Below are 25,982 nucleotides of genomic sequence, written 5' to 3'. Positions count from 1 at the left end.
AAAAAAAAAAAAAAAAAAGGCTTTGGAATTACAGTGACTAAAATTATACTATCCAGTGAATTGTTTACAGAGAATTTAAAATAAGAACCATCAAAAATAAAATGAAAATGAAAAAAGAACCATCTTTTACCAGTTGTGTTTAAGAAGTAGTAACTGTAAAAACAGTTGTGTGTGGCCGCAGGTTCTGAGTACTCCATTGCTCAATAGATTCTCATATTTGATCTTCCTGTGGCCTTGTGAGATGACTATTATCACCTCCATCTTATAAATATGGAATCTGAATCTCAGAAGGGTTAAGCGACTCACTAAAAAACCATTGACATCAGTTGCAGTCAAACACAAATCCATGTGCTGGAGTAACATATCATGTAATGTGTTAAGATAAAAAAGATCCTTCTTGTTACACATCACTAGCTTTAAAAGATACTGCTTATTGTGTCTGTGAAATCATTGGAGTCATATCTAAGTGCCCTTCTCTTTTGAGCTAACTTATCCAGGTGCATTGACAATCCCTGAACTTGTGACCACAGAAATATAGGGTGTGAATTATGCAACTAATAGTACAGCATTTTATTTTATAGCAGAGACCTAAATATGGAGATTATCAGATAAGAAATAAGAGGCTTTTAATTAAGCTTAAAAGGATATAATGTATAACAGAGCTACACAGCAAGTCCTACAGATCCTTCCCCGTGTTTAATTCACATGATAGGTAGTCATAGATGGTCAAGATAATCACAGAATTCCTTTTTTTTTTTTTCCTTTGGGAGAGAGAGAGATTTTTGCTATAGGGCACAGGCGCTTGCCAAAAAGACAGAAAAACAGAAAGCAAGAAATCATGGGGGATGGTCACATCACAGTCCTTTCTCTTCCATTCTCCTCTTGGGATCTTGGGTCCACACGCACATGTGCCTGGTGAGAGTTTTAAGCCACTGGTCTAGAATTCAAACCAAGCTCAACTGTATGGGAGTTCAACAATGTAACCAGTACGCCATCTGCTGGTTCCATCACAGAATTTTAATTAAATTCCTTTTTAACAACATAACCCTAAACTAACTTGCCCCTCAATAACTTTAATTTAGATTACGGTGTTAAGCAATTAGTAACTTAATTCTCAACTGTGTGGCCAGGCTTCTTATCAGGGAACCTAAACTAACTTGCCCCTCAATAACTTTAATTTAGATTACGGTGTTAAGCAATTAGTAACTTAATTCTCCCAGCCTACATTCTCAGCTGTGTGGCCAGGCTTCTAATCAGGGAAGGATGAGATAGTGAAAAGATGACTGCCTTGTGATTTGATACTTTAATTCATTGTATGATAGACACTTTGGGAATGATTGGCTCATTTCCTGAGTGTCTGATACCTGAAACATTTTTTTCTCTTCATCACATGTATTTTTCTCATGAATTAGGCTTTGTAAAAGCTTGGAAGTTTTGTTGCTATCACTGCTATCTTCAAATTCTTATGAATATTTTAAATTTTCTGCCATTTCTAAAGCCTATATACAGCTGTTTTTGTCTTTTAGTTCTAGGCACAGACAGGGTGGAGCAGATGACCAAAACTTACAATGACATCGACATGGTTACACACCTCCTGGCAGAGGTAGGAATATACCCTTTATTTCTCTAGTACAGAGAGCTAAACCTTAAGGATCATTTGAAATCTATCAAATTTACACATTAAATGAAAAGTGATGATGTATGTGCTTTGGGTTATTTTATTTAAGGTCGTTATGTTTGGAACAACTATCATACCAACTGGCATTTCAAAGTCAAATAGTTCCTGAGGCTTATTGTAAATTTGTAGAGAGCTGATTAATTGATTTAATGATGCTGGTGGCCTCCCTGTCTAGAAAAGCATTCCTTTTTGTTTTAGGTTTCTGCCATAGGGCACATGGGCTCGCAGGAGAGGAGACGGAGAGGTAGAGAGGGCAAGTGAGAAATCACACATCCCCCCTCCCAGGAGGGATGGCTACACTGCAGTCCCTTTTCCTCCATCCTCTCGGGATTTGGGGCATGCTCACACACACACACACACACACACACACACACACACACACACACACAGAGGCAATTTTATTTTTAATAGTCCCTGTAGGTACTCACTCTGGAACTAAGCTTCCCATTCAAGGAGCAGCTCCATTGCAAATGGAGACCTGCAATATGGAGCATCTCTCCTTTTTACTTTCAGTTTGAGCTATAGTTTGAACTCACTTTGTCCATGACATGGCATTTTTCTTTCTAAGGTTATTTGATTTAACTTCATTTGTTTGTTTGTTTTAATTTGATAAGAGAGGGACAGGGCAAGAGAGAGAGACAGAAAGTGAGAAAGTAAACCGCCAGTCCAGGACTCAAAGCACAGTTGGCTATGTGGGAGTCCAGCACCCTTAACCACCACTCCACCTGCCAGCCCTATGACATGGCATTTTTAATATGTATAGTATACTTCTTCCAATTAGCAGTCACTAATAGTCTCCCCTTATATCTCAGTTTTAGTTTATCTGAAAGATAGAAGCTTTAATTTCTTTATATAGTGATTTTTTAAAAATATAAATAGAACCCATACTCATATATCAGATGCATATATAAGGGGACTTCAAAAAGCTCATGGAAAATGAAATTAAAGTACAAGTTCATTTTTGATGCTAAAATTTAGAAGTCCACATATAGTTTTTTTATAATATGTACTTTCTATGAACTTTTGAAGATTCCCTCATATATTGACCGTTTTTGTTCCTACAGAATTTAATACTCGTCACCACATGCAGATGGGACTCTTAAGGCCTTTTTAAGTATCACTGTCTACCCAGAAAGAGTAACTCTGGATAGAAGGCTGTGGCTTGGTTTCTCAACAGGTCTCTATGCAACTATCACCACCAATGTCTTTTTTTTTTTTTTTCTCCAGGTTTTTGCCATAGGACATGTCCTCACTGGAGAGAGACGGAAAAAGGAAAAGTGAGAAATCACCCCTTTTTCCTATGGATGGCCACTCCGCAGTTCCTTCTCCATTCTCTCAGAATTTGGAACACACATGCACACACCCCCAGCATGATTCTTAAATCTCTGGGTCCAGGACTCAAACTGCAGTCAACCATAGGGGAAATCCAGCCCCTTAACCACCTCCTGGCCCCACCATTCCTCTAAACCAACCCTTCTCCTCTGTACTCTAGGTAGATTGCAGTAGCTTCAAAATTTCTGGGCTTTTATCCCCTAATTTATTTTGTGTTATCATTCTTGTACCATTGGCAACAGAACTCTTACTGTGCTTTCCTTGAAGCTGCTGGCTCTGAGTATATATAAATGTTGCCCTAAAAGGAATTGTTTTTAATATTCTACCTGATCCCCATATCTTAAATATTAAGTTGTCGGGAAAGTCATGACACATTTTTGCATAGAAAAATGCGTCATGACTTTTCTGAAGACCCACTATGTAAATTCTGTATCCTTACCTTGCTTGATAGACAAATGCATTCAACAAATGTTTATTAGGCTTTTACTATGTGCCAGAATTTTCTCCTTCTCCAAAATTGTAAGTTTAACAGTTGGGGTGCTGGTATCTACTAGGATGATCAATAAATTTTGTTAAATTTCAAAAAATGGGGGGCCAGGCGACCAGCAGATGGCATAATGGCTATGTTGCTGGACTCCCATGTAGTCGACCGCAATTTGAGTCCCGGACCCGGTGGGTGGCTTAAACTCATTCCGGGCACATGTGCGTGCATGCCCAATATCCCGAGAGGAGAATGGAGAAAGGATTGCAGTGTGGCCATCTCCCCTGGGGGATGATTTCTTGCTCTCTGTCTCTCTGTCTCTCTCTGTCTTTCTGGCAAGCCCATGCACCCTATAGCAAAAACCTCTCCAAAAAAAAACAATGGAAGGCCAGAATGTGGTGTTGTGTTTAAGGTGATGGACTCCCACATAGCCAACTGCAGTTCAAGTCCTGGAGACTTGAAACACACACTGAGCATGAGTGTGTGCATGCCTAAAATCTTGAGAGGAGAGTGGAGAAGAAGGGATTGTGGTATGGCCATCCACCCCTAGGGGTGGTTTCTTATTTTTCTCTGTCTCTTTGGTGAGTACATGCACCCTATAGTAAAAATCTCTCTGAAAAAAAGAAAAAAATATATTTTTTTAAATGCCGTCTTGGATTTATAACTATTTTCTTTTTATTTTTTAAGGTTTTTGCCATAGGGTGACTGCACTCACCAGAGAGAAACAGTGAGAAGGAAAGTGAGAAATCACCCCCTGGGTAGTGGGGACGACATGCCACAATCCTGTCTCTTCCACTCTCCTTCTGAGATTTTGGACACACGCTCTCAGCATGATTTTCAAGCTGCTAGGTCTTAGACTCAAACCATAGTGTCCCATATGGGAGTCCAGAGCCTTAGCCACCACACTGCCTACTGGTCTTCTGACCAACATTTGTCAAACACTACCCTGTGTGCCCAACCCTGTGTTCATTTGTGGTATCTGGGCATTAAAATGAAACTTGGTGCTTTCTAGGACATTGCTTTTGAGTTTGGCAAAATTTACTGCAAGATTTGTAAGCTGCTGTTTAATTGTGTAATCAGATTAGGTAAAGGTGTACTTGGTGTTTTAACAGAGGGATCGTGATCTGGAGCTAGCAGCTCGAATTGGACAAGCTCTCTTAAAACGGAACCATGTCTTATCTGAACAGAATGAAGCTCTGGAGGAGCAATTGGTACAAGCCTTTGACCAAGTAAGCCTTTGATCAAGTATTTATAGCATGACATAATTAGGTCTTGTGCAATGGGAGACCCTGGAATGAAGGCAGTAGGTAAATAGCCCAGGTACCTGTTGTTGGCAACCACTGAACTTAGAGAAATGAAATGCTGTTGTACAGAAGAACATCCACATGACTTTACCTTAGTCAATTTAATGCCTATATTCATATCTCCAGTACCTGTGGCATCCTGCTTAGATTGTCTAATAGTCTTTGTTTGTGTGTTTGTTTTGTTTATCAGAGGATGTACATTTACCAGAGAGAGGAAAAAAAAAAAAAAAAGCACACCCCAATGAGGCATGGTCACACTCCAGTCCTTCTCCATTTCTCCATCCTTTTGGGATTTTAGGAATGCATGAACTTGTTTCCACCATGTTTTTCAAGCTCCAGGGCCAGCATTCATACTGCAGCCAGCCATCTGGGATCTGGCTCTTAATCACTGAGCTACAGGGCCAGCCCATCCTGCTTAGATTCTAAGACCATCCTCACCCTTTGTATAGATGGTGTGTGATCTTGTCTTACATTTATTTTTTAAAAAGGGATAACCAAATGTGTAGGAATTTTTGTTTAGGACCAAAATAAGAGGAAGAAAGGAAAAAGACATTTTTGAAAATATGTTTACATTTGACCATTGAACACTGTGTTGGGCATGCCAGCACTTACCCCCACAGCCTACACATGTGATCAGAAATCCACATATAACTTTATTTTTCTAAAGAAATTTTTGCTATAGGATGTGTGCGCTCATCAGAGAGACAGAGACAGAAAGTGAGAAATCACCCCTCAAAGGGGATAGCCATGACACAATCCCTTCTCTTCCATTTTCCTCTTGGGATTTTTGGCACACATGCACACATGCCTGGCGTCAGTTTTAAGCCACCAGGTTTGGGACTCGAACCACAGTCAACTACATGGGGGTCCAGCAACATAACCATTACGTCATCTGCTGATCCCCATGTATAATTTTTGAGCTCCCCAAAACTTCACTACTAATAGCCTACTGTTGACCAGAAGCCTTACTGATAATACAGTCAACACAGGGACCAGTAGATGGCATAATGGCTACAGTGATGGACTCCCACATAGTTGACCACAGTTCAAGTCCTGGACCAGGTGGCTTAAAACTCACACTAGACATGTATGCGTGCATGCCTAAAATCCCAAGAGAAAAATGGAAGAAAGGGATTGTGGTGTGGCCATCCCCCTGGTGGTTGATCTTGCTTTCTGTTTCTCTGTCTCTCTGGTGAGTGCATTGTGCCCTATAACAAACAACAACAACAAAAAAACTCTCATAGGAAGAAAAAAACAGTCCACATGTCTTATGTTATATATATTATGTACTGTATTCTTATAATAAAGTAACCTAGAGAAAGAAAATGTCATTAAGAAAATTTAAGGAAGAGAAAGTACATTTTAACAGTATTGAAAAAAAATCCTTATAGACGTACCCCATAGAGTTCAAACCAGTATTGTGGTTTATTATTTTGTAGCAATAAGCATTCATAGTGAGAACTGATGCATTATTAAATGGTTAAATTTCTAGAATTTGTTATTTTTACCTAGTTTCATTTATATTTTATAAATTCATTATAATCAATAACATTTAAGCCTGTAGCTGTAAGTATATATTTTCCAGAACTGAAAACTCCTAAAAAGGCATGCATAGTTCTTGACATATACCACTTAGGTGTGTAAGTCCTTGAGATGAAGTTTTGTAGCAGAGGGCCACTTTGATGTTTTGAAAGTTCTTCTGTTTTGTTTTCAACCGTGAATATATTATTATTATTATATACAGAAGTTTTCCTTCTGTATTCCTATTAGATAGAACATGAAAATTGGCTTTTTTCCCCACCTACCATAGAAAAAAGCTGAATGTCGAGTTTAGCTGCCCTAAAACTATAGTTTTAAGAAGCATCTGAGGTTTATTCAATTTGGCACTTACTACTTTATTCAATAAAATCTAGCAGCTGACTTTATTATTTTATTTTATGACGAAAAATAATTATTCCATGAGTTAGAAACTACATTGCTTATTTACATGCAGTATAACTTCCAATTAGCACATGGAAGTCAAGCTTGCTTTCTTTTTTTAACGTGCAGGTTAATCAGCTACAGCATGAGCTATCCAAGAAAGATGAGTTGCTCCGAATCGTCTCCATTGCTTCTGAAGAGAGTGAAACTGACTCCAGCTGTTCTACACCTCTTCGCTTCAATGAGTCCTTTAGCTTATCTCAAGGTTTGCTGCAGTTGGACATGCTGCAAGAAAAGCTCAAGGAACTGGAAGAAGAGAATATGGCTCTTCGATCCAAGGCATGCTCATTCTAATCTAATGCTCATTTTCTGGTTTAGATCCAGGGAATAGTAAGGTGAAATATGACATAACTATGGATCTGCTTTTGGCATTCCTTTCGGGGTGACAGAAAAACAGTCAACAGTCAATGGAAGGTGTATTTGCCTTCCATTGTTACTTAGGTGTCACTGAAAAGTAGTTAGTAGCAGATTGATGGGTAAAATAGAGAAAGCCCCAGCATAGCATATACATCTTACAGCATTTGCACAGGTAGCTAAAAAAATTATAACTGTGATACAAGTGACGTCAGAAAGTAAGTGGTTCTGTGAGCTTGTATAGTGAGGGTAGTCGAGGAAGTCCTACTTAAGCAAGTGACATGCCTTCTCATCCCTCCTGTAATATACATCAGGAAGAGATAAATATTACAGGAGGGATGATTGGGCATTTGCAAAGGCCCACGAGGAGTGAGGGGGAGTTGTCTGTCATGTCCTTTTCTCTACCTTTATTTTATGGTAGAGAAAGCTTCACAGGATGTTTGGATTTTTTTCTTTTGTAAGTGATCAACTTTAACCATCAAATAAAAATTTAAGGTTTTTATAGTTATCACTGCAAAATCATCAGACAGTATTGTCACATGCTGATTTTTTCTCTTAAAGGCTTGTCACATAAAGACAGAAACTGTTACCTATGAAGAGAAGGAGCAACAACTCGTCAGTGATTGTGTTAAAGAACTTCGTAAGCATTATTGGCATACTCTGTTTTGTAGCCTTTGTACAGTTCCTCGGTAGGATACATCCAACATGGAAATTGGATTAGTGGTTTCAGTGGAAGCAGCTCAAGAAACAATTTAAAGGTTTTTTGGTTTTTATTCATGATAGAGCATATACCTGCAAGAGATGGGTAGTAGGGAAGCACCCTAAGCAGGGTCTGTTCTGGCCACTGTCTCCTCCCTCCAGCCTGTCAGGATCTTGCAGATGGACCCATGCCCACTGCACATCAGATCGACTAAACCCACTGCCAGTCATGTAGCTTCCGGAACTTTAGTACACTGTAACACACTACACACTGGGCCTCAAGAAACAGTTTTAAGTGGACACTGAAAAATCTTAGAACATAGCATTGAGCCCACAAACCTAAGTTAGATACCATAGGGTGTTTTTTTAGGTTTTTGCCATAGGGTGTGTGCAGTCACCAGAGAGAGAGGGATACAGAAACAGAGAGAGGGAAAGTGAAAATCATTCCTCAGGGTGATTTGCCATACCACAAACCCTTCTCTATTATCCTCCAGGTATTTGGGGCATACACACACACACACAGGCCCAGTGTGATTTTCAATCCTCCAGGTCCAGGACCCAAATCATGGTTGGCCATATGGGAATCTAGTGCCTTAATCACCATGCCACTTGCTGGCCCCAGATAACATACATTTTTCAGAAATATGTTGGTTTCAAATTGCGATTATTTCTGAGTACTTGCAAAGATACTCAGAAATAATTCGCTTAGCTCTCCTTTTAGCCTTCTTGTTCTTCATAAAGAATAAAATTGAAGCAAATATTTTCATAAAGAAAAAGATTAAAGCAAAATCTTTAGTCTGCCTTCCTTGACAAGTCATCTCTTTAGCTTTGTTGTCTCCTGTATTCAGTTCCCAGCAATAACATATCTCAGAGGATTTTATGTTTCTCTGTTGGTTTGCCTGTATTTATTTATTTTAAGTTAAAGAAAATTCTGCTTATGATAGTTTAGTGCTTGTTATTAAGTAGGATTTGGCCCATAGGCCCTCGTTTTCCAACCTCTGCCCCACACTTACGTTAATTTTTTTTTTTTGCTTCCAAGGTGAAACAAATGCTCAGATGTCCAGAATGACTGAAGAATTGTCAGGAAAGAGCGATGAGTTGATTCGGTACCAAGAGGAGATATCCTCTCTCTTGTCTCAGATTGTAGATCTTCAGCATAAACTTAAAGAAGTAAGATTGTTCATTCATTCAACAAACGTGTATTAAGCACCAAACTAGAACCATGCACTTCAAGTGCTAGATACTGTCTGCAAAATACACCATCCCTACTCATTTACGATGCCTTTGTTTGATTACTTTTTTAATTTTCTTTATGTCATGTATATTATAAATAACTATAAAGTCACTGTTTCTCTCTGTAAAATGGGGTTAGAGTCTTCTCACAAAGTTGTGGTGTGAATTTCTGACTCATGCTAACCGTCCTCTGAACTCTTAATGGATTTTGTATTCTGCCCATTTAATCAGTCTTATTCGGCTTTTGAAAGGTAAACTTTTTATGGGCTTTAAGACTATGCTCCAGGGACCAGCAGGTGGCATGGTGGTTAAGGCGCTGGACACTCCCACATGGCTAACCACAGTTCAAGTCCCGGACCTGGTGGCTTGCTTTCTCACTTTCCCTCTCTCCCTTTCTCTGTGTCTCTCTCTGGCCAAAGTAAAATAAATGAATGAATAAATCAAATTAAATAAATAATTCTTTAAAAAAAAAAAAAAAAAAAAAAAAAATGCTCAGAGTGAGACTCTTAAGGTGTCTTTTAGTCTGCCTTCCTTGACAAGTCATCTCTTTAGCTTTGTTGTCTCCTGTATTCAGTTCCCAGCAATAACATATCTCAGAGGATTTTATGTTTCTCTGTTGGTTTGCCTGTATTTATTTATTTTAAGTTAAAGAAAATTCTGCTTATGATAGTTTAGTGCTTGTTATTAAGTAGGATTTGGCCCATAGGCCCTCGTTTTCCAACCTCTGCCCCACACTTACGTTAATTTTTTTTTTTTGCTTCCAAGGTGAAACAAATGCTCAGATGTCCAGAATGACTGAAGAATTGTCAGGAAAGAGCGATGAGTTGATTCGGTACCAAGAGGAGATATCCTCTCTCTTGTCTCAGATTGTAGATCTTCAGCATAAACTTAAAGAAGTAAGATTGTTCATTCATTCAACAAACGTGTATTAAGCACCAAACTAGAACCATGCACTTCAAGTGCTAGATACTGTCTGCAAAATACACCATCCCTACTCATTTACGATGCCTTTGTTTGATTACTTTTTTAATTTTCTTTATGTCATGTATATTATAAATAACTATAAAGTCACTGTTTCTCTCTGTAAAATGGGGTTAGAGTCTTCTCACAAAGTTGTGGTGTGAATTTCTGACTCATGCTAACCGTCCTCTGAACTCTTAATGGATTTTGTATTCTGCCCATTTAATCAGTCTTATTCGGCTTTTGAAAGGTAAACTTTTTATGGGCTTTAAGACTATGCTCCAGGGACCAGCAGGTGGCATGGTGGTTAAGGCGCTGGACACTCCCACATGGCTAACCACAGTTCAAGTCCCGGACCTGGTGGCTTGCTTTCTCACTTTCCCTCTCTCCCTTTCTCTGTGTCTCTCTCTGGCCAAAGTAAAATAAATGAATGAATAAATCAAATTAAATAAATAATTCTTTAAAAAAAAAAAAAAAAAAAAAGACATGCTCCAGAGTGAGACTCTTAAGGTGTCTTTAAAAGAAAAAGTGGCTGTCTTTTATATGCAGACGCTTCACATGTCTCTCTTATGTTGTTAGCATGTGATTGAGAAGGAAGAACTAAGACTTCACCTACAAGCTTCCAAAGATGCCCAGCGACAACTGACAATGGAGGTAACAAAAGCTTCTCTTCCCTTGTATAATTTGGGAAAATTTGTTATTTTTACAAACAGCAGCAATGGGCTGGCTCCATGACCTGGTAGTTAAGGCAACCAAATTCTACATATCCAATCAAAGTTCAAATACTGGCTCCAATGGCTTGAAAAATATACTGGGCATATGTGCATGCATGCCTAAAATTCCAACAGGATGGAGAAATGGAGGAAAAGGGATTGCAGCATAACCAGACCCCATTGGGGTGTGCTTTCTCCCTCATCCTCTCTCTGTTTCTCCCTCTATCTGACAAGCACATGTGCCAATTGGCAATAAAATTAATATATATAAGTGAAACTGGTAACATGGCAATATCTTTCTTTTTTTATCTTTTTTTTTTTTTTTTTGCTTTCTTGTGATTTATTATCTTTTATCTCAAATAAAGTCATAGAAAATTGTTTGGCTTAGCTCTCAGCAGCCCACTCCTGAGCTCTGAGGAAGCTTGCCTTCTTCCGGGCTACCCGATCTTTCTTCTGGGTAAGGGACATCTTGGGACGATTCCACCTCTTTCTTTTTAACTTCTTTCTTGGGTTTCTTTTCATAGACTGGGTTCTCTTGTATAGCAATGTGAGCTTTCTTATACATCTCCTCCATCATGTCTGGAGTTACATTGTTCTTTATGTACTGAGAGAACTGTTTCTTGTCGGCGTCTTCATCTTCTTCCATTAGGTAACGCATGTAGTCTACAACGTTCTGGCCCATACTGTGCTTCCGATGGACTTCTGCATTAAATTCCTTGCTTTCAGAATCATAACCAGGAAATCGTTTGGTACTGTGAGGAATAGATAAGCCTCCATCCACCGCTCCCTTCAGGGCCCCAAAAACTTTATTGCCAGTGGTTGTTCTGGCAAGGCCTGCATCCAAATAGCAGGTGAAGGCACCAGGTTGTTCTATATTGTACTCATCTCCGGTCACTTCCACTTGACCTTCATAGATCTTGTCCATGCCAAACCTATTGAGAAGCCTGCGGGCCAGCAGCAAGCCAGTGCTATATGCTGCAGCATAATTTGTCAGGCCAACCTTCACACCGTGTTTTGGTAGTTCGTGTACATAAGCTGCGCAGACTATCATATCCCCTTCTATCCGGGCATAAGCAATCTGACAAATGATATCTCTGTTAGTTACACAAACTATCAGCCTATATTTGGGTGTGTTGTACTTATTTTTATCCTGAATCACCAAGCGTTTCCGAGCATTGTAATCAGTTTTACCCTCTCGTCGTCTTCTAAATTTCACTTGGTGTCTCTTAAAGTAAGCCTTATTCTTGACGACTTTAACAAATCCCATCCTGCAGAACAGTGACCAGCGGCCGCAGCCAACCTGCAGGCCCACAAGCACTATAGGGGAAAAAAAGCGCAATAGCTTTCTTGATTAATAGGGAAATCCTTGACTTTTATAAGATTCCTTGGAAGTATGTGGCTCTTTTACCATTCTACCTTAACTAGTTCAACGGTTTTTTAAAAATAGTAGTTTCTAATAGTATTTTTATAGATATATCAGGATAAATAACAAAATCTCTTATTTTCTATCTATATGAAATTGTGTGTATTAGATTTAACTTAGTGGTTCCTTAGCCTGCACAAGAATCATCTGGGAGAGTGAATTTCAAATGGATGGGATTCCCAGGCACCATCTCAGAAGTTTCTGACTCTGGTTGTTCACAGTGAGGGCCTAGAATCTGCATTTTGTTATTGTTAATTTGCTATAGGGTCGTGCTCTCACCAGAGAGAAAGCGAGACTGTACCTCCAGGGAGCATGGCCATGCTATAGTCTTTTCTCTTCCATTCTCTTCTTTGAATTTGAGCACACATGCATATGCACCCAGTTTTTCAAGCCACCAGTCCAGGACTCAAACCTCACAATCATCCATGTGAGATCCAGCTGCCTGAACCACCATGCTACTGGCTGGCCCTAGAATATGCATTTTTAATAAGCATCTCAAGTCCTAGTGATGCTGAGGAGCACATAATATATTTGGAGAAATTTTTGCAGTCAAAATATACTTTGAGGGATCAGCAGATAGTGTAATGGTTACATTGCTGGACTCCTGTGTGGCCAACTGCAGTTCTGGCCTTGAGTCCTGGGCCCAGTAGCTTGAAACTCACACCAGGCATGTGTGTATGCGTGCCTAAAATCCCAAGAGAAGAATGAATGGGAAGTGATTGGGGCGTGGCTATCCCCCTGAATGGGGGATGATTTCTTACTTTCTGTCTGTTTGTCTCTCTTTGTCTTTCTGGCCAGTGCACACACCGTATAGCAAAACATCTCTCTAAATAAAATATAAATACACACACACATACACACTGAAAATTATGCACTCCTTTACCAGACCTGTGTAATTAGTTATAAAGAAGGTTTTGAAATAAGAGGGAAGAAAAATCATTAATATTCATTATGGATGATTGAATACCTGGCATATATAGTACTTTATAGACTCTTGATCTTGTCACACACTTTGCAGTGATGTTTTTAAAAACAAGATTGATATTATACTGAGCCTATTTGACCATAACTATTATACTTCTCGAAGTTTTTTAGGGTATGAAGCATTAAATATTGACAGTTCTGGTTGTCTCAGCTGTTGTACATTTCAAATTTTCAGGAAGTCACGTTTCTGTGTAATTTTAGACAAGACACACAGAGTTCAGGCAGCTCGAATGATAAATATACTCTCCTTTTTTAGTTTGTCGGATCTTTGTGTTGAAATGATAAGTTAGCCCTCGGGATAAAATTAATACTGCATTGACTGTACTTGTTTGTTTTTCCCATTGTTATTTAGAGAAGATAGTATAATATACTACTTGCTTTTCTTTCAGCTGCATGAATTACAAGACAGGAATATAGAGTGTCTGGGGATGTTACATGAATCCCAAGAAGAAATAAAGGAACTTCGTAGTAGATGTGGCCCCGCTGCTCATCTCTACCTCTCCCAGTCCTACGGAGCTTTTACTGGGGTAAGGAGCCGAAGAAGATGCTATAATGTACTGAGAGACACTTGTTTAAGATTAGATCATCCTGAGAGTGATATGATAGTGTAAAATATCTTGAGGAAAGATCACATGGTTTGTTCCTGGAATCCAGTTATTGATTTATGCCTTAATTGATGTGTCTGTGTCTTCTTTAACACTTACTTATTCTAAGAGTGCACCTTCTATCAATAGATTTCTTTTTTAAACGCAAGATAAACCCTTAGGAAATTAGATTTAAGTCTGTGTATCATAGTTACTCAAACTTGGCCCACCACCTGCCACTTTTCGAGTAGTGCTTTGAACGTCTAAAATCTTTTTCAATAAATCTTGAGGTTCTTGGCAACTCCACTTAGAGTGTAAACCCCATCAGAACAGGAACCGTGTCAGTTTAATTAATAAATGTTATTTTTTGAATTAATAAAAAATACTTCTGAGTTTGTGCCAGAATTTGTCATGTTGGTTCAGTTATCTTAGATAATCTGATTCTTAAACCCTCACTTAGAACCCTGTGAAATTTTTAAAAAGACTGAAACTTAAATTTTAGTAGATTTTCTTAAGAATATGGGGGCAGAATTTTTTGTTTTTTTAACTGGTAATTCTGACATTTTAAACTTAGAATAAAGTTCCAACAGTAGTACATAGATGTCTCCTATATCCTTCCTCTAGATTCCTCTGTTTTTAACATAGTACTATATTTGCCTATCATTCTCTGTTTTTTCCTGGGCCATTTAACAGTATGTTACAGATATACCTTGTTACCCTTGAGTACTTAAGTGTTTATTTACTAAAGCTAAGGACACTTGACACTTTCCTTTGCAACCATCAACATGCACAAGTTGGTATTGATACAGTACTGTCATCTAATCCATAGAACCCGTTCAAATAGTGCCGTTCATGTATCTCTCTCAATCCATATTTATATTTATATAGCTGTATATATTGTAAATCATTAGTTCATACCAGTGCCTTCAATTCTAGTCATCTTCAGCTCAGCCCCGCTGAGCATGTCACTCAGACTAGTTGAATCTTATCATTGACCAGAGGAAGAGGAAGCTTGCATAATTTTGTAATGAATTTTTTTATATTATAAAAGCTACATATGCTTTCTATATATTGTTAAATTGCAGAAAAACAGAAAGAAATTGCTAAATACCATTAGATTGCATTCTTTAAGGAATCACGATTAGCAGTTTCTGATTTTTCACATCATTTATTTTTGTGTCTCTGCACGTGTAATATTTTCTATTTATCATATTATTTTTTCTACTGCATTCTTATAAAAATATGTCATGAGAAAGTGGTTGGATCTTTGTTCAAAAGTTATATTTTCAAAATGCCTCTATTTTTCCCTGGATTTTCACCTATGACACTTTTATTATTATACTGTAAGTATAGGATTGTAGAGACTGCTAAGAAACCTAAAGGCAATAATCAGTTGAGGAATTTCAAACTATCTTCCTTAGGAATCTTTGGCAGCTGAGATTGAGGGGACCATGCGTAAAAAGTTGAGTTTGGATGAGGAATCTTCTCTTTTTAAACAAAAGTAAGTGTTGATCACACGTTGTTATGCAACTGTTAGAATGGAAAATTTAAAAAGCCATAATCCAAAGCGATAAGTATTATGAGATTCCACAGTAAATCTACTTACTATTCATGTTTTCCTCAGTGTCTTCATTTGTGAGAGAGATCTCTTAGCTTTTTTGTTTGTTTTTGTTTTTGTTTTTAATTACACGTGGAATCCAGCCACCTCAGCCATCGTGCATGTGCTGGCCCAAAGTTTAATTTCTAAAGTTTTTTCTAAACTTTAGAGGCTACTCAAGACAACTTTATTTCTACTGAACTGTACATACATGTCTCTCTTCTAAGACACTCTACTGGTTGACAGTGATAGTAATGGACGTTTCCTTTGTTAACAGAGCCCAGCAGAAACGGGTATTTGATACTGTCAAGGTTGCCAATGATACACGGGGTCGCTCTGTCCCATTTCCAGCTCTGCTACCTATCCCAGGCTCTAACCGTTCAAGTGTCATCATGACAGCAAAACCTTTTGAGTCAGGATTACAGCAAACAAAGGACAGAATCCTGAACCAGGGGAGCAGCTCAGAGGAGGTTCAAGGGTAAGAAGCGCAGATCATGGCATTGATTCTGTGTCTCTTGTAGCATTAAAATACCAAATTCACGTCTCAAATTCCAGCATTATTCTATACTTTCCAAGAAGGTTCTAGAACTGTCAGTTTTCATTTGGTTTTGATGCCGTATGTCATTATTTAAGAGGTAGATCATTGATTTCATAAAAGGTTTTAGAGTAAAAGTCTGCATTTAATTAGGTGTATTTAAAATGGAGCTGCATTTAACACTGAAGTTCTCTAGTATTTGTTCTCTAGTGTTACAAAGTTTGAATCTAAATCTTCTTCATGTTTAGAGTCAAATTTGTTTGATTCCATTTGGTCCTTGGCATAAGTGTATTAAATGATAGTTTCTCGTAGTCCCTCCTCATGGTCTCAACTGCATTGGTGCTTATAGGCTAAATAGCAAGTTTGAATACCTTGCAGACAACCAAGTTGTTCTTCATTTTCTATATTTACACTTAGATTTTCCCTCCTCTTTTTATTAAGTCAATTTGAGTTACATATAGCTAGAAGTTAACAACTTTACTATAAAGTCAGCTAAAAGCTTTTGAAAGATAGAGGTATGGCACCTGAGATCTTCCCTAATGCAGCAACCCATCCCAGTGGGTTTTGATTGTGTTGCCTGGGCTGTCATGGGCAGTGTTCGGTCCATCCTGCCCCACTGTGACACAGCTCTCTTAGGAGAACATCTAACACAGACTTGTGCAAAGTCATGCGCCAGAGCTGAGAGCAGACCTGCGCTCTGCTTGCCACTCTTCCTTCGGCATCAGTTGTAAGACAGCATCCCATTTCAAAAATGCTGAAAGTGAAAAATGTGCATCAGAAAACTGAAAATGTAATACTATACAAACCTTGCTTCCGTTTGAACATTCCGGGATATTCATGTGGGGAGTCTATGGCCTACAGCAAATTTTTTCACATTTTGTTATTTTTTTAATTGTTAGGTTTTGCAATGGATGGCATGTCATAGTTCAATGGATAGCATTTTTTTTTCCTGTGTAACACATAAAATAATGGTACCTCTTGCTATTGAAGATATTGTAGAGTCAGTAAGATTTAATAATAATTACTTTTGTGGCCACCTAATTTGAATTTATTGGTGGCCATATCATATTCATAATTAAATGAAATAAGGAAATTAGTAAATACAACATAACAGTAGAGTATTTTTTTGGACTCTCTGAAATCATTTGAAATGATCTATAAAAATTATATAAGGGACAGGTGGTGGTAGATCAATAAAACACTATGCCCTGTGAGTCTGACCCACATGGGAAGGTTGCCATTTGCATCCAGAGACCTCCCTAGGCTTTCTGGGCACATGTGTGTTCATAATTCAGGCTGGTTTTTTGTTTGTTTGTTTTTATTTCTGTTTTGAGAGATTTGTGCTATAGGGCGCTTGCGCTCACCGAAGAAACAGAGAGCTAGAGAATGAGAAATCACACACACACACCCCCCCCGGGGCGGATGGCCATGCCACGATTTCTCCTCCTCCAGTCTCATCTCAGGATTTTGGGCATGCACGCACATGCACCCAGCATGAGTTTCAAGCCTCCTGGCCCAGGACTTGCACAGCAGTTGACTACTTGGGAGTCCAGCAATGTAACCATTACATCTCTGCTGGTCCCATTTTATTTATGTATTTATTTTTAATTTGACCAGAGAGGGACAGAATGAGAGAGAGAGAGAGAGAGGAAGTGAGTAAGCAAGCCACCATGTCCAGGACTTGAATTGCTTTCGGCCATATAGGAGTCCTGCACCTTTAACCACCATGCCACCTGCCGGCCCCAGGCTGGTTGAAGCTGGACATGAATTGTGGCATCAGGACCTTATCAGGTGTGCAGTATTTCTGTTTCTGTCTCTCTCACTCACTCATGGAATAAGTAAATTAAACAAGTGTTTTAAGTTCTGAAAAGCATTTTAAAAAGAGTTGTATAGTATTGTTGGTGATTTTTTGTTACTGTTTTCATATTCTAGAGATCTAAGAAAGTTCTACCTTGTTAAGATTAGTCTCTTGAGTGTGGTTGTAGAAAGGAGAGGCCTGCGTGGTGTGTATAATCCTTAAGTTTGAATCAGTGAGTGTGCTTTTCCCATAGGAACCTTCGGAAGGTTGGACAACCAGGGTCCTCAGGAGAGAGTGACGTGGCAACAGCACTGCATCGCCTAAGTCTGCGTCGACAGAACTATTTGAGTGAGAAGCAATTCTTTGCTGAAGAATGGGAGCGCAGGATCCAGGTTCTGGCTGACCAGAAAGAAGGGATTAGTGGTTGTGGCACCCCCATAGAGAGCGTAGCTTCTCTGTGCACTGACCAGTCAGAGACCACAGACCTCAGCAGTGCCAGCTGCCTTCGAGGTTTTATGCCAGAAAAATTACAAATCGTCAAGCCTCTTGAAGGTAATAAGTCACTAAGCCTCATTTTCAAGCCGTGTGGTCTATTAAGCTTTCCTTCTGCTAGAATTGAGATTTATATTGAAACTGAAAGAGCGCTATGTGCAGAGGATTCCCTTATTCCTCAATCTCACTGTTTGAGTAACAGCACATGACACTGTTTGGGTAACAGCACATGACAGTATTTTGTAGAAAATTAATAAATGAAGAGATCTGCATTCTCTAAATGATCAGCCCTCAGTTCTCTGCTACTAATGTTTTGTTTAAATAAATAAAAGAGGTAATCTTTTCCTATCTTTTGCTAAAGAATATCACTGGCAGCCATTTCCATGGGTGGGAGGAAAAATGGGTGGGAGGGGGATTAGGGAATTGAAAATGATCTAGAGGTAATACTTCATCTATGGCTTCCTTTTCCAAAAAGAATTCTTTACCCAAGAGGAGTCATTGACCTAGAGGTTGTGTGCCTATATTTTTCTTTTCTTCTATTCTGTTGGTTTCAGTTGGGTTTCTGTTCCTTCCTAAAATAGAACTTAAATTTTATGGAGCATTGACAGTTTTCCAATGATTCCCTGACATTATTGTAAAAGAGTACTGCATTAAGTAAAAATTTTCATAGGAAACCTGTAAGGAGCCTTCATACTGAAAGGTTCTGTAACTTTTATCTATTGATCATCGGCATGGCGTTTGGCAGAAGAAATAGCTGCAGTAACGTAATTAGGCACTGCATCTGATGTGAGTGCACGGGACGAGCGTTCTCCAGGGCTCTGCAGATGGGAACCGAGGAGCAAGCGGATCCTGCATTCCATCATTGCCTTCATTGTCTTACTCTCTCAGGAGCCTGGCGAAAGAGTCATGAGCAGAGTGGGGAAGTACCCAAATAAACCACTGAAAATTCAGGGTATCTCCAACCCCAGAAGCCTGGCTCTTGACTTCTGAGTTCACAGGCATAGTTGCAGGTCAGGGAGGTATTGATTTTTATCACCTGGGAAAGAAAATACAGCCCACCCATCTTCTTATCATTATACCTCAGTGTCTTAATTCCTATTAAAGATGTCCTCTTCTTTTTTTCACCCCTTCTTTAAATATCTTTTTTTAAAGTTATCTTTTGAAGCAGATTATTCATACCTTCATTATTTTGTCAGAGAATTTTAATTTGCATGTTGTACCAAAATGTTAAAGCCAAATAAGTAGTTTTGTTACTATCACTGTTGTTATTACACATATCATTTCAGCTTCTGTTCAATATTTAAGGTTTGTGGCCAATGTAAACTTGCCCTTTTTTCTCCCTTGGCTTGTCCTTTCAGGATCACAAACTCTTTATCACTGGCAGCAGCTTGCTCAACCAAACTTGGGCACCATTCTTGATCCACGACCAGGGGTCATTACTAAAGGCTTTACGCAGTTGCCCAAGGATGCTATCTATCACATCTCAGATTTAGAAGAGGATGAAGAGGAAGGAATCAGTTTTCAAGTTCAGCAGCCTCTTCAAGTTGAGCAGGATCCTTCCGTATCCAAGCCGGTAACAGGGCTCTTCCTACCACCCATTACTTCAGCAAGTGGACTAGTTACAGGTAAGAAGAATGCGTGGTTATGGTTCTAGTAATCAGAAGTACTTTGCAGGACCAGCAATTGGCGTAATGGCCACATCGCCGGACTCCATGTAACTTACCACAGTTCGAGTCCCGAACCCGGTGTCTTAAACTTGCCAAGCGCATGTGTGTGTGTGTGCCCGAGATCCCGAGAGGAAAATGGAGGAGAAGGGATTGCAGCATGGCCATCCCCCCTGGGGGTGATTTCTCGCTGTCTCTCTGTCTCTCTCTGTCTTTCTGGTGAGCACACGCACCCTATTGCAATAATCTCTCCAAAAAGAAGTACTTTGCATTCTGAGTTACTCTATGGTTAGTTAGCTGTCTCTGCTCAAATCTCACTAGAGTGTACTCAGTCTTGGATTTGAGATAAGGAAAATTACAGCGTTAGTGAGATTCCTAATTCTCTCCAATTTATCTTAGCTAGGCTGCAAAATAGGTTGAGGGGAGAGAGATCATTTCAGTTAGTCGTTTTTGAACCTTTTGGCTCTTTATACTCATAAAAATCATCGAGAATTACAGAGGATTTATGTATGTGGGTTGTTATATCTATTTATATTTACCATATTAGAAATCAAAACTGAGAAACTAAAAAATATTATTTAACTTGATAAAAAATAATTTGATACATGGCCCCACTCCATATTATAGTAGTAACATGATGCTCTGAGAAGTCCCAAATAGTGACCTTGGTTCAAATTCCTGGCTGGTAGGCCTAAAACCACAATAAGCATGCATGAGTACCCAAGCTTCAAGAGGCTGGATAACTTGAGGAGGAGAATCCTGGTTGAACCAATGCTGTGGAAGGTGTTCATCTCTCACATGTGTGCACACACCTGCTATCAGGAATAAAGTAAATTATAAAACAAACAAAAAATTACTACATATTACATAAATGATATGTTTTATGAAAAGGACTTTTTTAAAGTGAGAAAATGTTTTTTGTTTTACAGTTTTGCACGTCTCTAATTTATGGCTTAAATCTGGATTCTCATTACCCATTTCTATAATCAGTCGATTGCAATATGTTGTGTTGGTTGAAGAATCTGAAGAAAATGTAGCCTTATACAAACAAGTAGTTGAAGAGAGTATTTTAATAATATTTTCAAGTATTTGTGGATACTCTGATGTTACACCAAAACTTGGTGATAATTTCTTGAGCATTTATAGCAATGTGGAATCTGAAACCCTGTCGGTGAACTTTCCATACTTTTTTACATTAAAATGCATTGGTCGATCCAACACTTGAATAATCATTCACCCATATGTGGTTTTACAATATACATCGGTCATTTAGAAAACATTGGTTCAGGGGCTGGCAGGTGGCATGGTGATTAAAGAGCTGGACCCCCACATGGCCCACCATGGTTCGAGTCCCAGACCTGGTATGACTTGCTTTTTCTCTCTCTCTCTGGTCAAATTGAATAATAATAATAAATAAAGTTAAATTATTAATCTTCAAAAAATACTAAAAAAAAAACATTGGTTCACCGACATATGCAGATCTCCCAAGTGTTGATACATTTCAGTATGTAATATATTAAACTCACATAATATTACTGCCTGTCTTACCAGAAAAGTCTTTAAATATTATGAAACTTTTTTCCTTTTAGGTTTTTGCCACAGGGCATATGCATTTGCTGGAAAAAGAGACAGTGAGAAGGAAAGTGAAAAGTCATCCCCCCAAGGGGGATGGCCATACTACTATCCCTTTTCTCCCCCATTCTCCTGGGATTTAGGACACACACACACACACACACACACACACACAGTGATTTTTAGGCTGCCAAGTCTGGACTCAAACTGCAATCAACCATGTGGGAGGGAGCCCAGCACCCAACCACCATGCCACCTACTGGCCCCAGTATTATGCAGCTTTTAAGCTCTCACTGGTAAATGTAAGTTTTCAAAAATTCTAGTTTTCACCTCCGAAAGCTCAAATTTTGTCAATGGAAGTTAACAGTGTCAGCTGTTTTTCTTAAAGAGAGAAGCTCCCTTCACTCATTTTGAAGAAAGTATCTGCGAGTTGGGAACCAGCAGTTAGAGTAATGGCTATGTCACTGGACTCCCACGTAGTCGACTGTAGTTCAAGTCCCGGACCCGGTGGCTTAAACTCACGCCGGGCGCATGTGCATGCATGCCCAAGATCCCGAGAAGAGAATGGAGGAGAAGAGATTGCGGCGTGGCCATCCCTGGGGGGTGATTTCTCGCTTTCTGTCTCTCTGTCTCTCTCTCTGTCTGTCTGGCGAGCACACGCGCCCTACAGCACAAACCTCTTCAAAAAAAAAAAAAAAGAAAGAAAGAATCTGCCAGATACCCAAGTTTCTATAACTAGTTTAATTGTTAGTTGTCCTTTCGATTAAAAATGTTCCATAACAAGAATTTCTACTCAATTGCACAACTTCTTTTCCTTCAAGTAACCATTGTACATGCATCTCAGTACAGTCCGTGCTTAATGCATGCTTCTCACACAATCCCACAGAATGGTAAGAGCCATGAGCCCAGATTCCATAGATCATTTTACTACATTATCAAGCATCCTTAAGTGAAGACGGTTTTAAAAATAAACAAACAAACCAAGTGCATAACAGTGAAAAGTACTAGCATAGGTTGGTGACATTGCCTTGATTTGTGCTAAAGAGCAAGTTTGCTCACCGTTGCTTTTGCACCAGCAGAAGAAATGTCAACCCAGTCAGAAAGAAAAGGGCTCTGTTTAACATTATTGAGAAAACAATTTTGACCTGTGAACTTTCAGAGTCTGTAGACAACACTTTTAGAACATTGGGTCGGATAGTTTGGCTAGATAGTTTGGGTGACTAGGTCTAAATTTTTCATTTTAGTCATTTTTTTTTTTCAAAATACACTTTTTTTCTCATCTCTAAGCTATTTTATGCCTTTGATTTACAGTTTTAAAGTATTAAAGGATTCAGCTATATACTAACCATTTTATACTAATATAATCTTCATGCATTTCATTGTTAGGTTTGGGATTTGGGGGCACACATGGTACATGATAAATGCTGTATTATTAATAAATAATAATGAGCTTTTTACATTATTAACTGAGTCTTTCAATGTTGTGTTTGACTCCCTAAAATCTCTTGTTTCAGTTGCAACCTCGAATCCAGGGAAGTGTCTGTCATTCACAAACTCGACTTTCACCTTCACCACCTGCAGGATATTACATCCCTCTGACATCACTCAGGTTACCCCTAGGTAAGAGAGTTTGGGAAATCTGGGGCTTTGCATCTTCTTTCCTTCTTTTCTTCCTTCCTTTCTTCTTTTTTCTTTCTTTTTCAAGTTTTCCCAGAGGGCATGTGTGCTCAGCCAGAGAGAGACAGCTGGGGTCAGGGGAGGGTAGGGAAGCAGCCCTCATGGGGAATGGTCACACTACAATCCCTGCTCCAGCTCCTTCCTGTTGGGATTTTGAGTACGTATGCACGTGCACCTGGCACGTTCAGGACTCACAGCTGGTCGTGTGGGATACAGCCACCTTAACCACTGTGCCATAGGCTGGTGCCAAAATTTTAATTAATGTTCTGTGATCATTTGTCTTCAAAATATTTTCACACTGTATTTTCTCACTGATTGTTGTAACTGTTTGAAGTAGACAGGGCAAATGAGTATTGCATAAAATGAAGAAACTGAGACATAGAAAGTAGAAATGACTGGTTCAAGGGCAGACAGCTAGTAAATGGTCCAGCTCGGCCTATACCTAGAGTTACTGCACTGCAGGGCATGAGGTGCTAGTCCTCCACACAAGACCACCACAAGTTCAGGGGCTCCCTAAACCACTTTCAGGTTCAATAATTTGCTACAAGGGCTTATGGAAAGCTGTTTTTCTCATGGCTACTATTTATTACAAAAAAAGGACATATGTTAAAATTGTCCAAAGAGGATCAGCAAGGTGGTATGGAAGTTAAGGTGGCTGGATCCCACAGGGCCAACTCTGTGGTTTAAGTCTGGACTCAAGGGCTTGAAAAATCACACCAAGCACATGTGCATACATATGCAAAATCCCAAGAGGAGAATGAAGAAGAGACTGAGGATAGCCATCCCTGCCAGGGAATTTTGTAGGGTTCCATATCTTAAGTTCCCTTTGTCCTTAGGATTCATTATTCTCCTGGCATTGATGAATAACAGTGCACTTGAAATACTGCCAACCTGGGACGTTCACGCAAGCATAGTGTCCAGAGTTTTTAATTGAGGCTTCATTGTGTAAGATTGATTGGTTACTCACGCACAAATTCAGCCTCAAAGTCAACTGGTATCATGCGACACAAAGCCCTCATCCTAAATAAATCACATGGTTAGTCTCTGCCATCGCCAGTCCTCACCCTAAGATACGGTAGGTCCAGACCTACTCTAAGATCCAGTGTGACCAGTCCCTACTCTATCTGGAGATACGCCAATCAGCGATGGCATAGATGGCCTTTCAGAAGCTGAGGGCAAAGACCAAGACTCTTAGACAAAACCTAATTATTTACTACCCACACCGGAACATGAATATTCTTGGTCCCTTATTAAGCCACATCAATGATGTTTCTATCCTGCCAATTCCCAAAAGGATCTAGGGTGTCTTTCAAAGATATGTAAAACATTGTTAGCTAGAAGTAGAGAAGAAAAATGATGCAAAGGGGTCTCAAGAGTAAGAGAGAAAAATGAGTAGAGGAAACAACTGGTGTATAAGTTATAGCATAAAGTCTCATATACTTGCTAAGATGAGCCTTGTGTGTAAATCTTAACTTTCTAGTTGCCAGTGTAGCGGGAAGTAAAATTATGATTCACAACTTCCGTAAGATAGAAGCAAAACAATTATTTATGAAAATGCTTAAATGACACCCAATGAGGATCGCCATAAAGACAGTAATGAATAAGCATGTTTGCAATTTTTCTACATTGTTCTTATGATAAGTTTCATAAAATAGGTTCTTGAAAGGACTCTTTAAGACTGTCGATACCATCAAATGAAGTATACAGCTTGGGAAAGGACAGGCACTTCTGCAGTAAGTAGGGTGGGGAGAACAGGGACTTGGAGGACATAGCTTGTACCAGCTCAGAGCTGCTCAGTTGGACTGGTTTGACCAAGGAGTCAAACTTGTTTGAATTTTTTTTTCTTTTCTGTAAATTGATGCCCTAGGAAGGGTATTTATTAATCTTAAGTTCATAAGCTTAGGTTATGAATTTTGTTTATAATCTTTCAAAATTTTTTTATATCTTGATATACCAAGTATTTTATGTTGAAGTAGAAGTTAGTTGATTAAGGGACCAGCAGGTGGCGTGGTGGTTAAGGCACTGGACATTCTCACATGGCTGACCATCGTTCAAGTCCTGGACCTAGTGGCTCGCCTTCTCATTTTCTCTCTCTCTCTGTGTCTCTCTCTGGTCAAAATAAAATAAGTACATGAATAAAGAAAATTAAAAATACATCATTCTTTTAAAAAAACGTTAGTTGATTAAATACAGGTAACATTTGTTCAGTGGGGAAAGTTGACTAAAAAAGTACCCTCTCTGTCCTATCACTATTTCCTTAGGACATGATTTCTCGTTTACATTTTCTTTTGACTTAGCTTAGAAGAAGAAAGATTGCAATAGCTATCAAAACTTTTCATTATTTTTAATTTCTTAAACACACGTGCTTCCAGTAGAGGTTGAGAAAAATTTGCTCCTTGGTTGTCCTTATACTACTGTTGTTCAGAATTAGCATTTCCCCCGAAATGGAAATTTAACATGTAGAAGTTTGTTATTCCTCAGTGATGTAAAATTGAAGAATTCAAAAGAAAGAAATTTCTTCTGAGAAGAACATTTTAGGTTTAATTAAGAAGGCTGTATTTTTGGGACCAGCAGGTGGCATAGTGGTTAAAGGTACTGGACTCCCATATGGCCAACCATTGTTCAAGTCCTGGACCTGGTGGCTTCCTTTCTCACTTCCCTCTCGAGAGAAAGAGAGAGAAAGTGAGAGAGAAAGTGAGAAATCACCCACCAGTGGAGATGGCCACACCACAATTCCTTTTCCTCCGTTCTCCTCCTTGGACCTTGAACACACATGCACATGCACCCCAAGTGATTTTTAAGCAATGGGTCTGGGACTTGAACTGTAGTTGGCCACATCGAAGTTCAGTGACGTAACCACTATACCTTCCGCTGGCCCCGATTATTTTTTCCCCCAGAGATTCTTGCTTTCTGTTATGTGTG

The 25,982-nt window shown here is 39.1% G+C and overlaps 1 protein-coding gene and 1 pseudogene across 4 annotated transcripts in view; one reads left to right on the top strand and one right to left on the bottom strand.

Moving 5' to 3' along the window:
• TRAK2 (trafficking kinesin protein 2) overlaps positions 1–25,982 on the top strand; it is a 94,093-nt gene that overhangs the window by 62,924 nt on the left and 5,187 nt on the right. For all 4 annotated transcript variants that reach the window (XM_006153040.3, XM_027773646.1, XM_027773647.1 and 1 more), the window contains 12 exons: positions 1,527–1,603; positions 4,604–4,720; positions 6,845–7,054; positions 7,691–7,769; positions 8,868–8,998; positions 10,601–10,675; positions 13,531–13,668; positions 15,147–15,226; positions 15,600–15,800; positions 17,909–18,207; positions 19,506–19,772; positions 22,898–23,003. In XM_006153040.3, the coding sequence (XP_006153102.1) occupies positions 1,527–1,603; positions 4,604–4,720; positions 6,845–7,054; positions 7,691–7,769; positions 8,868–8,998; positions 10,601–10,675; positions 13,531–13,668; positions 15,147–15,226; positions 15,600–15,800; positions 17,909–18,207; positions 19,506–19,772; positions 22,898–23,003 (1,780 nt within the window). The remainder of the gene's footprint in view (positions 1–1,526; positions 1,604–4,603; positions 4,721–6,844; positions 7,055–7,690; positions 7,770–8,867; positions 8,999–10,600; positions 10,676–13,530; positions 13,669–15,146; positions 15,227–15,599; positions 15,801–17,908; positions 18,208–19,505; positions 19,773–22,897; positions 23,004–25,982) is intronic.
• On the bottom strand, positions 11,093–12,045 carry LOC106735354 (60S ribosomal protein L5 pseudogene; annotated as a pseudogene).

The sequence above is a fragment of the Tupaia chinensis genome, unplaced genomic scaffold (genome assembly GCF_000334495.1).
Source record: "Tupaia chinensis unplaced genomic scaffold, TupChi_1.0 Scaffold000361_2, whole genome shotgun sequence".
Classification (NCBI taxonomy): Eukaryota; Metazoa; Chordata; class Mammalia; order Scandentia; family Tupaiidae; genus Tupaia; species Tupaia belangeri.
This window is presented reverse-complemented; position numbering and strand designations above follow the sequence as displayed.